At 38.1% G+C, this 14,068-nt stretch overlaps 2 protein-coding genes and 1 pseudogene across 3 annotated transcripts in view; 2 read left to right on the top strand and 1 right to left on the bottom strand.

Moving 5' to 3' along the window:
* Positions 1–1,213: 1,213 nt before the first annotated feature.
* Positions 1,214–2,845, bottom strand: LOC140948141 (high mobility group protein B1-like). Its single transcript, XM_073397365.1, has 2 exons — positions 2,401–2,845; positions 1,214–1,732 (listed from the first exon to the last, which is right to left on the bottom strand). Exons 1-2 carry the CDS (start codon positions 2,739–2,741, stop codon positions 1,477–1,479), a joined length of 597 nt encoding a protein of 198 aa, XP_073253466.1. The 5' UTR covers positions 2,742–2,845; the 3' UTR covers positions 1,214–1,476.
* Positions 2,846–4,545: 1,700 nt separating this feature from the next.
* Positions 4,546–8,261, top strand: LOC140948287 (histone deacetylase complex subunit SAP30L-like; annotated as a pseudogene).
* Positions 8,262–9,884: 1,623 nt separating this feature from the next.
* LOC140947316 (phospholipid-transporting ATPase IA-like) overlaps positions 9,885–14,068 on the top strand; it is a 34,999-nt gene continuing 30,815 nt past the window's right edge. The window contains exons 1-2 of one of the 2 annotated variants that reach the window (XM_073396380.1): positions 9,885–10,095; positions 13,754–13,859. In XM_073396380.1, coding sequence (XP_073252481.1) covers positions 10,002–10,095; positions 13,754–13,859 — 200 coding nt within the window. In that variant the 5' untranslated portion in view covers positions 9,885–10,001. Of the gene's footprint in view, positions 10,096–10,402; positions 10,703–13,753; positions 13,860–14,068 lie in introns of those variants that run through there. The other variant, XM_073396381.1, reaches the window with a different exon arrangement.

Raw genomic sequence — 14,068 nt, 5'->3', positions numbered from 1 at the left:
TAAATCGTTATACTTGCTTGCAGAGGCAAGCAATTTTTCAATTTTACCATTGTATACGTAATCATGGATTTTACATTCATGGTACGCATCTCCTAGTGCGCATACAATTGCGACTTCATAGGTGGCGGTGATTTTCACCAATCGCCTAAAAAGAGGTATTTATGGCTCCTTTTGTAGTCCTTATGCTTTTAATAGCGATTTTGATAATTCTACCCGGCCAAAAGGGTGTTTGTCTTGAAACTCGCTCCAGTTCCCTCATGCAAAATGATCATTTGAAGCCGAAATTGCCCCTTTGTCGTTTTGCGATGAAACGAGAGCGGAGCAGTGACCCCCTATTTTAATTTGTGCTTTTTACTCTTTATAGCTGCACAAAATATATATATATTTTTTCGATATGAATGAGTTGAATTTCCGCATTAAGAGCCACAGAGAGAGTAAGAGATATTGTGAAAACTGTCCATTTCGCTACTTTTTTACAACGTCAGAATTGAAGTTATTTAATTTAAAATATATAGCCCAGAAAAACAAGCATACTTAAGGTTTTAGTGAGATTCGTAGTTTTTGCCTTAAAAGAAGAATTTTTGACGGTTGTTTGAGTTTCGAACATTTCGCGCTCCACCGGGAAAAAACACTCAGAATTACAAGCACACGCCCAGCCGGGGCGAACATGCACGGTGACCCCATCTTTTTATTGCAGTTTTTGAATGTGCTATATATGGCTGGCATTTGTGTCAAGTTTAAAAAAAAAATCTGGATAGTACATCATTTTCAAGTGACTTATATACCTTAAGAGTTTTACGACTAGATTCTCAAAAGTCTATTCACAATTTGGATCCGAAAAAAAATTGTTAACTCAGCCGAACATTGAAAAATATTACAGCTTTCAGGACACAAAAATTATTAGGACTTTTTTGAAAAAAACAAAAACGAGCGAGCTCGGAACACACTATGTAACATGTCGCGGCGATAGATCACTCCTTGTGTGTACAAGAGAATTTTGGTTAAAATCTTTGTCGCCGAAACAGAATTTTGTCGCTGGAAGAAGTCGTGAACATAATCAAATCAAACTGAGTTTATGCGACCTGTTGGGGCGACAAAATTCTGTTGAAGCGACAAAGATTTTACAAAAATTCTCCACATGAGCACACACGGAAGGACTTATCCTAGGGAAGATCGAAGCGACTCTGCTAACAGGGTAAAGAGACACATGACATTCAATAAAACCAAACTAAGGGTAATTTTTATTAAAGATCACTTCTACGTTTGCTTTTCTAAAGGGCAGGTCAATGATAACTTCTGAATACTGTGTGCAAAATTCTAATTCAAGACAGAGATAGCTTTAAAGCCACTTGCATTTAATACTGACATAAGCTTAATAATTTTAAAGTACTAATTAACACGTTGAGGCAAAGTTCAGAACCTTATATAAAGCCAAAAAAATATCAACAGCTTTCCACTTTGAAAGTCTAAAAAACTCTACTCCTCAGCTTCAACCATATCAACAGCCATACTCGTGCTTGGAACAACATAATCGCCCTTCTTAAATGCTTTCATCTCTTCCTCGTATCGCTGTTTATCTTCCTTTGCTCTGTGTTGGTACGGTTGTTTCTCTTCGTCGCTCATTTTTCCCCACTTGTCGCCCAGCATCTTGGAAAGCTCTTTAGTTGGGGCTTCAGGATGTTCTTCTTTTAATTTAGGGCGAACGTCTGTGCTAAAGTACATGAAAGCATTCCTGTAGCGGAAAAGAAATAAACTTCTAGTAAAGGCATTTTCGACCCTGAGTCGAACACTAAATCGCGGTTAGTTCCGCGCGCCTGAGATTATTTTTCACTAAGTTTTCAAGCCCGTCCTCAACAGCTTTTTCACAGTATTGTAAAGAATCGAAGTCTTATTGATACGTTTTTATTTTCTATGCCCGGCGTTCAAGTTTAATTTGCCAATAGAAGCTAGTTGTTTAATTAATAAGGTTCTATAATGCTAAGCCATGTTAAACACGACTTGTTGGAATAAATTAATTTGCACGGAAAGATATTTACCGTGAATGAAGGACAAAGGAGTCAGCTTTTATATATGATACTAAGCTTCAGAATTTAATCGCAAATGCTTCTGAGTATACCCATTCTAAGACGCAAAATTTCATACAAACTTATGGTAAATTCAAAAAACACTCCGACCGCGCCCCTGGCATCATGCATAGACTCAAGCTGAAATCATTTCTAAGCCAAGAAATGCTTCTGCAGAAAATCTTCGACGTTTATAGTTTCGAAATTTCCACCTTTCAAAAGCAACTAATCGACTGCGACATATCAAGCTTCCTTAATTTTTCATAATGCTTGGCTTGGCTTCGATTTTTATCAAAAATAAAATTAAGAAACTATGAAAAAACCGGCTCGAACTTACATTGCTGGCTTTGGTTGATTGGGATCTTTCATCTTCTTCGCCTTTCGGGTCTTCCTTCCACTAACCTCGGATTTTGGCGGTGTGTAGTTTGCCATCTCGTTTTCGTACCTCAGCTTGTCTTTCTCTGCCGCCTCTTTGAAGCGCTGCTTATCCCCTTCGCTTAGGGTTTTCCACTTTTCTGCACAAGCCTTGGAAAAATCCAGAAAACCCGGACCATCGCCTTCTGTCGTTGAATCACCTCCGGCTTTCTTCAATGCTTCTCTTTCTTCTTGAAGGAAAAAGTTGTAGATGTTTTTTGGGCCCTTGGGTTTGTTGGGGTCTTTGCTACTGCTTTTCGGCATAGTAGATGTAATCAATAAAGCGGTTACTGGGATCGTTAAAGGACCCTTTGCAATAAGTATTACCGTATTGAACTCTGGCAATGAGACCAAAGGCGACTGACTGATTCAACAAAAGCTGCAAAGCTTCAAGTCTTTACCTTTTGTAAAGCGCTAGAACCGTTTACGATTGGTCAATTTTTCCCGCCACAACTTTGACAGCTAACTGACAGCTCATAAACCCTTTTGTTCTCCCTCCTTGGCCTTGACATTTGATTATGCAACTTTTCCAGTGTTTCCTTGTTTTCGGCACATTTCCATGCGCTTTTGGCTGATTTTCTCAGCCTACTTTTGAGAAAGTTTAAAATTGAAAACAGAAACTGCGGAGAGTTTTTCATTTGTTAACGTTCTAAAGACAAAAGCAGTCGAAGCTGTCCGCACCTGTAGTTTGCCTAGCTGAGGAGGCCAGAAAACCCTTCAAAACAGCTAGCCGTCAGCCGGCCTTTTGCGGTTCCTCAGTAGTAGCCCCGCCAGCGCCACAAAACGTCGGCTTTTCAGCTCAAGGGGCGGGATGGTTCTAAAAGGGAAGAATACGCAGAATACCGGGGTTTTGTCAAAGCGGTAGTATAAGCAGAGCCCTAGCCGAGTATTTCTCTTCTTAGTCGTTTTATAAAGCGGAAGTATCTATTTTTGAAGTTGAAAAAACTACAGTGGCAGAATGTCTAGTTTTGATCAGTAAAAAGGCAATTTTTTTTAAGGAAATTAACGGCTTCAGATCTTCAAGTCAGGTGGCTAGCCAGAAGAATGCTTCTGGGCTAGCTCATCCAGACCCTGCTAATTAAAATAAGACTGAGGGCCGGCTCCTGGACTGAGGGATGTTGTTTATTCACTTAACTTATATTAAATAGCCTGCCTGAGCAGGATCTCTCGGCTAACCTGTGGAACTGGTGGTTTATTGGCATGTCGAAATTAGGGGAAAAAGCTGCGTTACTGCTTCGCCGCTCATTTGCGCACTTGCACCGCCACCAACTACGTAGGCTATCGCGCGCTCGGCGATCTCCTGAACTCCAATCTCCAAGCTATCAAGCGTAAGGAGAGGAGAGATTCGGAGACAGCTGGGTCGCACACCGAGCAAGAATAATCCTTGTTTTTTCATTTTGGCATTGATATTGGAAAATTGGAGCCGTTTAAGTAATCGGCTCCTGTAGAACACTTGTGCATTTTTTTTTACCATGCTTGCAAAAGGCTTTGCGTTTGGGGATTTTCATTTGCAACAAGGACGACCATGGCTTTTTCTTTCTTCGTGAAAACCTTGACCCGATGCCTGTCGGGCAGGCATAAAAGATGACGGAGAAGGGCAAACTCCCTTCTCCCCTCTCCTCTTTCTCTGTGGCACATTTCTTTCCAGCTTCGGCCTCCTTTGCCCTCCTCTGAACGACTGCACCTCAAAGTCTGAGCTTTCCGAAAATTCAAGTATTCATCAAATCAATTTAACGGAAAAACTGGTGCAGTGAAAGGGGCGTGAAAACGTACGTAAACTCGGTCAGGATCTCTTCTCAACGGGGCCCGGGATGATCGGTTCTGTTTTTAGCCAACAGGATAGAGCCGTCTAAATTAGAGCGGTGCATAAGAATGGAAATTGTCTTTTACAATTAGATCATTTAATTTCCATTTTAGGTTTTTGCTGGTCTTTTTTTCACTTTTTTTTATTAACCAAAATTCAGGAATATTGCGTGACGACGAGAGCGAGCCAGTAGACTGTTGGCGCGCATTTTTATGAACCATAATCTTTTGCCATTGTTCAACCATGTGACATGACGTCACATCCATGTGTACAACAAACAGGAAAGGAGCGATTTTCAAGATCGGCAACGAATGCGAATCAGTGCGAGGAAAAAAGTATGAACGGCTACCGCAGCGAACACGAAGAGCAGAGTTCTACTGTTGGGCAGATTTGCTGCCTTGTAGAAGACGGTGAACGTTGTAAAAGACCTGCTGGCAACGCGAGCTATTCAAAGCGAATTCAAAAGACAGTTTCGCAGAGAAAACTGAAGTTATCTTTGGATGCGAATGTAAGTGAATATTGTGTGTAATTGTAGTCCTGAATCCTTTTGCCCTCGCAATTTTGTTTTCCAACTGTACTGCACTTTCATTAGCCATGAAAGAGTAGATTTTGATGGGGATCCGTTCCTAAACGGTTTTATTTCAGGCGAGGCACATTTACATTTGCGAGCATCACAAAAATATGATTCAAAGTGTTCGCAGCAAGAGAAAACGCAAGGACTCTGATGATGACACGGAGATGTCTGAGGTAAGAATAAAGTTCTCGTTTTCTTTCCCTAGTATTCAAACCATTGCTTTTCGATTTATCCTTTTTGATGTCCATGTTCAAAACGTAACTGTCTTATGGTCGTACGTAACTTCGAATTTTTGACCGGTTGTGTTGGTTCATGCCATGCAGGTCGATTTCTGTCAACTACAAGTTAACACGTTACGCCGTTACAAACGACATTATAAATTGCAGACCAGGCCAGGATTGAATAAGTCCCAGCTTGTTGAGGTAGGTTTTTACGAAAATGAGTACAATTTAAAAACATCTGCCTTGATTTAATTTTCTGATCCAGACATCTTTAGGTTGCTTCCTCATTTTCAATGATTTAAAGCCTGCGAACTCAAGTCGAACCCAGATTTGGGGCAAATATTTAATCTTATACGTGTTGGTACTCTGTTCGATGAAATTATAACGTTGCCAAAAAAAGAGATCCGTTTGAAGTGATTTGAGGTTGAGTTGTCCTAGAAATGTTTGACTACGTACATGCAATGTATGCTGACTTCCGTGCTAGCCCAACCCCCCTACCCATGCCTCTTTGCTTCTTTGTAAAGTTGGGGTAGGGTGGTTGTGGAAACTTGAATTAATTAACGTTTATTCCTGGAGCCCGAATGGGCTCTGAGTCAAGAACTATTGACTCAGAGGCCATGAAGGCGAGAGGAATAAGTGTTTTAGTAACATCCAACTAGTTGGTCAAAAATATAGATTTAGACAAAACAACTTTAGCTAGCAAATTGCAATTCAGCCGCCATTGTTTTGGTTTTCAAAGCTGGCGCTTTTTGCTACTAGTGGGATTATAAAATATAGCCTAGTAGTAACTCAACCAATTAGAGTGCAGCATTGATAATAGACCACTAGTTGGATTTTATTAGCATCTTTTAGCCTTGCATTTTATGTCATACAAAAGTTGATAAACATAATCCACTTTTTTTTTTACCTAGCTAAGCAGAAGGCTATAGTTCTACTGATTTTCAAAATTTTAGGAAAATCTCAGTTGTTCAGGAATTCAAAATTTATCCACCATCACACCTGTTGGGGACTCAGATTTTTTCTTTGGCCTGTACTCGTAACATGTTGATCACATCATTTCTCATTATGGCATTCATGTACAGGAATCTTTTAATAAAATTAGGTGAACTGTATCTTTCTCCTCAAATTACCTGTATTTCTGGTATACACAGTATATTGCTTGTCTTTTTTGGGGGGGTACCGTTATATTGGAAAAAATGTGGTATTTTGGGGGTGTATTGGCTAATTATTTGTTTCCGCCCTGGCTTATGTTCATCCTTTATGACAATGGTGTGCTTATTTGGAAATTTCCACTAATAGTATGTTCTAGATGTAGTTTGATTAGATGTTATGCTTAAGGGATGCCTGAATGTACATGTCATTCATCTTTCGGATTAAAAACAATAGATAGCTGGCAAACAAAGCTAATCTGCTTCTTATTTGTGTTTTTTTTTAACTTAGACAATCCAAAGACACTTCAAGCAGATTCCATGTCCAGAGAAGGAGACTGTGACATATTTTATTTACATGATCAAAACCCATAAAAGCAAACTGGATCAAAAGCCAGATAGTAATTGAAGCAGTTCCATTGGTAACATTGATTGCACAAACCTCAAGGGGACTGACCACTGAATTCTCTTGTGTAGAACTGTGACTTGATATATTTTAGTTTGTAAATACAGTTTATATTGAAGTTAAATTAATAGGCTCTTTCACTGGAGTGTTCTCTTTGGGAGAATAGTATACAGCTAATGAACTATATTTCAGAGGGGAGGTTAAAAGTGGTTGTTTTATATTGAGGCATGAAGGGTTGAGGTATATTTCTAGCACTATGCACCAACCCTTAGTAGGGTAGCTCCTTTTTAGTATTCACCAAATCAGTTGGATAAAAATAAAACCTTAATTTTTGTAATAATAAATGAGATCACAACAGGGAATTATTTTATCGAATACATTTTCACTATAAATTTTGTTGCAAATTCAGTCAGAAAATAATTTTCTAAACCTACCAATAAACACCAACAAACCAAATTTTGTGGTTTGCATGGTTTTTGTTGGTGCAGCTGATTCATTTGCCACCAAAAAAACTATCGCAAAACAGGATGCCATATTGATTCCTGTCCCAAACAGTGAATAGCCAAGGATATTCTGAGTTAAGGGAACCATTAAAAATTCACGGAAATTGCTATTCACTGATTTGGTAAATACTAAAAGGTAATTTTCTCAGCTCAGATTTTCTGGATTCAGTACTTTAAGACATGAAAGCAATAAACAATTTGAAAACCCAAAAATCAAATTGGTATGAACCACAAGAACATGGCAGACCTCTTGCTTTCACAGGAAAACTGCTTGCAAGGTGTCACTTTTCAAGATTCATATACTAACAAACACACCATTCAGGGATCTTAAAATCCAGATAATTATTATTTTGGATTTGCCCTGAGACATTCATCAGTTGGTGACAATGTTTGCGCTGTAATATTATGTGATGCAGATTTTCACATGTTTTTGGAACCAATGCACGAAAAATGGGCCAAGGGCCCTCTGGTAGCTTAATAGAGTCCTCTTCAAAATTGCCCCATTGTTTTGAGGGGAAAAAAGTGAGAATTTGTATGTGAAATGTTACTTTGGGTCTTATTTCATATACCTCGTCTACTAAAAATTTTACCAGTGACTGTCCGGAACCACATCATAATCAGGGCACAACCTCTGATAAAAAGACCACAACTATTGTTTCTCTAATTTAACACCACTAAGCAAGGCTGTGCTCTAAGAAAAAATGAAGGGACCCCAGTGCTCTAAAGCTGTGAGATCCAGGGTGCCCAGCATTTGATTTGTGAGTTTGTGAGTCAAATTTAGAAGGATTTGTACAGAGTTATCAGGGCAAAACGGGACCAGTATCTCCAAGACAATAAGTAAGCCTTTTCAAATGTTGTTCTTTCAAAATATCCCAACAAATCCCATAGTTTCAAAAATTTAATTTTTTATGATGTCATCACCTTAGAATATTCTATTTCCAAGCAATTTTAAGAACTTCTATCAACAATATGTGCACTGCAGAATAAACTTGACAGTTATAACAATGTGCTCATAAAGAATACTTCGTCTGTAATAAAAAGGTGGGTAAGAGGATGGATTATTGAACTCCTGTACATAATGTCGTTTTTCAAATATTTTGTTTATTCTTGACGTATGACAAGTACAATAATACCAGGCGCGGATCCACACCGGTTTCCACCGTTTTACAGAAATCGGTCAAATTTTTCATACTAATGGACCCAGGGGGGCCCACCCCCTCCCCCCCTTTTGTGCTTTATTAAAATTTCAGCATTACATCTTCAATATGGAATCCAGACATTTGCTAAATTAAGCATCCAGAATGCAAGTTAGATTTAATACATCTCAGAGAACTTCAATCTCAAAAATTTTCCTGGAGGAGCATGTGCCCAAAACTCCCAGAAAAATTCGCCGTTCCCAGTCCTGATGGGCAGTATTACGCCCATATTGACTCTATACTATATCTATAGGCTCCCTCTATCAAAGAATCCTTCGTCTGCCCCTGTGTACAGTAGTGCATGTACTAGGTATGAATCACAGGTTATGTGAATTTCACCACTTTCAGTAAGTAATGTCAGTGTTATTTTGCTGGTATAGTTGAGGCCCTCTCTGACAAGGGGCACTCATAAGCTGACAATTCTACACACATCTAAATCTATGGTGTAAAAAAAGAAATGGAAGATTCTGTGAGTTTTACAAAGTTTATCCAAATATGCATTGAAAATGTATGAAAATCCAGACATTTCGAGGGTGCTGAGCTCCCTCTTACTCAGTGCATTTAACCACTGAGGAAGAGGTAGTCTGCTACACAGCCATTTTAAGTGTCGTCACGCAACGCTCCTCCCCACTAGTGGGGAGGAGCGTTGCGTGACGACACTAAAAACGGCTGTGTTGCAGACTAAGGAAGAGGGAGCACCCTCGAAACGTCTCGATTTTCATACCTTTTCAAAGCACATTTGGATAAACTGTATAAAACTCAATCCTACATCCTATAGTCTTAATTCACAACACTTTCCCATGTAGTTGTCTTGATACAACCTTATTGCTACCAAGTGGCAGATGAATTAAATCATTCCCACAAGAACCAGCTGCAGTTAAGGACACTTTTTCTTTTCCTCAAAGGTGTATGTTTATAAGAGCTTAAACTGTTTTTCACATGCATGTAATAAAGTTGTAATAACATCTGGGAAGTATAGTAAATAATTGTGAAGTTTAATCTTGGTCTTTGTACTTCATTGTACTTGCCTGAACTTCCGTCATGTATGAACCAATAGGACAAACTTACCTATCGGCACCCTGGTCGGAAGCTTTTGGACAATGGGCAGGAGCAACAGAAGGAACAGAAAATTCCCTCCCCCTCCCCTTCATCTAACTCTGAGTGAGAGCTACAAGCTTGTAGCAGTTTAAATTACGTGGTTATTTTACTTCCTGAATTGGATGATGGTCAGAATAAGACAGTATAGCATTTAGGGTATCTGAGCACCATCTCATGACTTGCATGTGTCTCACTCATGATTAATAATAGCTGATAGATTTATATTATATATAAATAACCTGTGTACCAATGCCTCAGCTCCTAGAGGCTATGATAAATAAATCGGGGTTGCTATTAGAAAAAAATTTTAAAAATAAACAGGAGCTACTTGAGACAAACTAACCTGGAAACCCTCGCTCCAGCTGGTTCACTGCACTGAGGGAAGCACATACCCACACACCGGAAAAACAGACCCTCCCTGTATATTCCAAAAAAGGAGATACTCTTCTCCCCACCCCACCGCCCTAGGGTCTCAGGTTCTATACAAGCGGCAGACGATAAACAAGCTGATCTGATCTGCATGCCCGTGCACTATTAAACATGTTGGTGTGGGAGATTTTCCTTCTTTAAAACCATGAATATCGGCAGAGGATCTTACAATGTTGTAAACCGGAGAGAATCTTCAGAGCTTTTTGATGTCTTGGAAAGTGGAGAAACGAGCGCCACAGGTAAAATACGCTGCTTGCGATCATCTCAGCTTGGCAATTTCAACGCCAAACTCTTGCGTCGTGTTTGCGCGGTTCATTAATAGAGAACGAAACCTCAGAGTGGGTCTTTATTCATTTATCGAGAAAAAGAGACAGTTGAAAAGTATTGATTCACTTATTTCTTAAAAACATAGCAGCTGATATCGTGGCATATCTCACGTCAAATCGAAGTGAATGCTTTGATAAAATCTGAATCGAGCGGCGTGGGTTTGGCCTTATTTTCACGCATATTAAACAAGTCGGGCTCTGATACACACGGCTTTGTTATTTCGCTCAATTTTCTTGTCATTAGAGGCCTTTTAGCAGCTGTTCTGCATGCTGATCAAAAGCGATCTTCTCTTCCGGTATAAACCGGAAGAAAAGAAACAGCTGAAATTTGAAAGCACTGCGCAAGCGCGTTTCTTGTCAATAAATTTAGGTGGATTCTTGTTTAGGCGTTTTGTTGGGGATTTTCTCCCTTCCTTCGAACCTCTTTATGCTGCTTACCAAGTTGTATGGCTTGGTCCTTAAATTATGGCAGAGGGATACAAACTGACGTCTGTTGGCTCGAAGGCCGATGGCAATAATGGTAAGTTTCGTTTTCAGAACAATGAGACTGAAAAATTGTCTTAAAATTTCCCGCGTCAGGATTATTTCTTTCAGGCGATTTTTTTGCCCTGGTTATTTGCAGTGAAAGTTGTAAGCCATTGTCTTGTTATTACGCCTGGTGCCTTTTATTTGCTGGCATATATCTCGTCTTGAAGTATTAGCGCTTTTAGCTTCACTTTCGAGCTTCAAAAATCTAATATTCTAGGCACAAGCTTGTCATTTAATGGCTTGCATTGATTTCTGACCGTAAAAACCACCGAGGAATAAACATATACAGTATTTGGTGGAATTTTTTAAACGTTAAAACTGTTGTTTTGCCTCAGACTAAAATCTTGTTCCATCACGGCGCGTTTTCAGCTTAGCCGTTGATAAGTTGATGGGAGCAGGTGTAATCTTCTGCGGTATAAGCTTACAAGAGACAAACAACATGCAGATATACGTCTTATCCAAAAAATCTAAACAACTTACTAGATTCGATTGTGAAAATCCGTTGTTTCTCGTTGTTTCTTGCTTATTTGAAATGGGGGATGTGTTTTCACTAGACATTTTCTTTTATAATATTAGGAATTTATTTAAAGCTATTAAACTTATAGTCATGAATCCCCAAAAGAGTTGCTTGTTTCTTTTATATTATCATGTTATCTGAATAAATATAAACAGAAACCTGAATGGATTTTGTAAATTAAAAATATTGGTTTCCTTAAAAAAATTAGCTTTAGTAATAATTTATTTAATCATAGAAAGAATGGACTGCAAATATTCCTAGTTAGATCAGGGGGCAGGGGGGGGGGGGGGGGTGGTCTACATGACATGCTCCTTTTTCATTTATCCAAATTCCCAGAAATAGTTCTAATTTTACTCATATTTAGGCAAGACTTTCATGACAAGATTTAGTTCCCCCTTCCTGGGAATCAACTTAGGAAATCAAATTTAACATCTCAGTATAATTTATGAAAGGCTGCTCAATGGATCAAAGCCCTTTAATAAATCTGGATGGAAGTTTTCACTAAAATGAAAATTAAGTTAAGCTGTTGCTATAAAAAAGTAAATTAAAGGAAAATTTTTGCAGCAACAACAATGACAAAATCAATCCGTGTATGGCATCAGCTGTGGCATTGCCTCCTGGATTTGAATTCAGGCCATGTTTATTGGTAGGGAAGTTCTTACTACTGCATCAGCTCTCACTTGCCCTAGTTTGTAAAGATTTTTCTTGTCCTTGCTTTGAGAGGTTATACTTAAGTAATAAGGAAAATTTCAATGCAAACAAGTTGTATCCTTGTAGGTCTATTCAACTAATACAGTTATAAGTGCTTTTTATAGTGGCTATAAAAAATACCCAGACATGACAATGTTGCGTGACATGCTCACATCATGCCCAAAAGAGATCAGGCTTACAGCATGCAAAGAAAATAGTGTCTGATAGCCCAGGGCTAGTGAATTTTTCTATTGGGCTAGTGGAGAATTCTGTTCTTAACTTGCCTGATGGACAAGTGAATTTTTTGAGGAATTAAAATTACAGAAGAACTGTGAAATTAGTTTTGCTCTTCAAAAAATTTTTAGGGCTAGTTGAAATGACATTTGGGTTAGTAAATGCTAGCTTCAGTTTGCCCAAAATGGCAAGACGTATGAAATGACTTTCTTTGCACCCTGGGCTTATAGTGCTTAAGCCTCAGGTTTCCATATGATTGCTGCAGTCGATGAGAGAAAGAAAAGTTCAGCCATCACAGAGAGAGATAAAAATTTTTCTATGTCAGCAATGGCTATGATCACTGGAAAGTGGTTTCCATATGATTGCTATGATCACTGCATTTTTTGGACTTTTTTTCTCAGCGATTACAGCAATCGTAGTGATCATAATGATCATATGGAAACAAGGCTTTAAAAAATAATGGCTTTTAATTAAGTGGCATCTAATGTATGACATTTAATCTTTGGTCTTGGTCTTGGTGTATTAAAACTTGATTTGATAATAATAATAAATTATTTTGTTTAACTGGGGATCAATATTTCGTACAAAAAAACTTATTGCAGACAATATTTATATTATTTGTGATAATCCAAAATTGACGTGCCCAATTTTGTTAAATTGCTCTTCATAGAATTGATAAAATAGCAAGTATTATCAGAAAACTATCCGCTTTGTCAAACTGTTATATAATAGTAAAGTTAAAATTTAACGGAAATTGTTTTGGACTGCTATAGATGTGCTTGCATGTTATTTTGATACAATGTATGTCATACCAATTTTAGTTAAGAAATGTACTTTTGATGAGAAAAACTGTCTCAGAGTAAAATGTTTTTTTTTCTAGTCTCAGAAGCAGGCATTTTCCTCATATCTATTGCCTCAAATTGATCATTATTATTTTTTGGTGTGTAGAGTCGTTTTATAGAGTCCTTCAAGAGTTATTTAGAAAATAAATCCACTGTACTGCTGGGAAATAAACTCCGTCCAACGTTGACAGTACCAGAATAATAAGATGATCGTTTATGAGGGTATATAGTGTGGCTACAAATTTTTTAATTAAATGCAACACTCTCTGTGATAAACCAACAGGTGCACATATCCAATGGCTGACTGATTTAAAACCCAGTTTCTGTCTCTGACCCATGATGTTTAATGGTAACAAAATTCTTCAACAATGTTTCATCTTCTTTCATAATTTATTTCTACCAAAAAACCCATGAGGGCCTCTTAAAAAGACAGGCCTTAAGTAACATTTTTAATACATCTTCAAACAAAATTTTATGACAATTTCAATTCCAATTTTTGGTCTAAAGATGTAGGTATTAAAAAAGCTGCCTTTTGAAGAGGCCTGAGCTCCTGCTTAAAACTCATAAATAGCCAGCAGTCAATTTACATGTGTACTTTTGTTGTGTTTTTATTGGTTTCAACTCCTGCTCTCTCCCCTGTTTAGGTTTAAAATTTTCTATAAAAAATTTGTTCCTTAAGATCTAGATCTAGTTCTCAAAGCACACATTAGAAAACTTCTCTGACTTAATTAAATTAAAGTTGGCATGCTTTCTTTTGCAGAAAACTATGGATCTCTCAAGAGTGACTCTACAGATGGTTCTGAAGCAGAGAGAATCATCATTATTAATAAACCTCAGACTCACCAATTCTGCAGCAACAAAATTAGGTATGAAAATTGCACCCACTCTCGCAATGATTATACGGAATGTATATACATAGAGGATATTACACGGTGGCGCAAAGATATAAATTTTATTTTCAAGTGGTAAAACAATATTTTATGAACGAGCGCTACGAATGAGCGCTACGAACGAGCGCTACGAACGAGCGCAGCGAGTGAGTAAAATATTGTTTTTGCAATGAGAAAATAAAATT

This window comes from Porites lutea, chromosome 9 (genome assembly GCF_958299795.1).
Source record: "Porites lutea chromosome 9, jaPorLute2.1, whole genome shotgun sequence".
NCBI classification, from domain to species: domain Eukaryota; kingdom Metazoa; phylum Cnidaria; class Anthozoa; order Scleractinia; family Poritidae; genus Porites; species Porites lutea.
The sequence above is the reverse complement of the archived record's forward strand: the minus strand, read 5'-3'. Positions and strand labels throughout refer to the sequence as shown.

Excerpts from the sequence above, each read along its gene's own strand:
- LOC140948141 (XM_073397365.1), bottom strand. The coding sequence starts at position 2,741 with ATGCCGAAAAGCAGTAGCAAAGACCCCAACAAACCCAAGGGCCCAAAA. Across the intron at positions 1,733-2,400 it reads AATCAACCAAAGCCAGCAAT|GAATGCTTTCATGTACTTTA; the intron begins GTAAGTTCGAGC and ends TTTCCGCTACAG.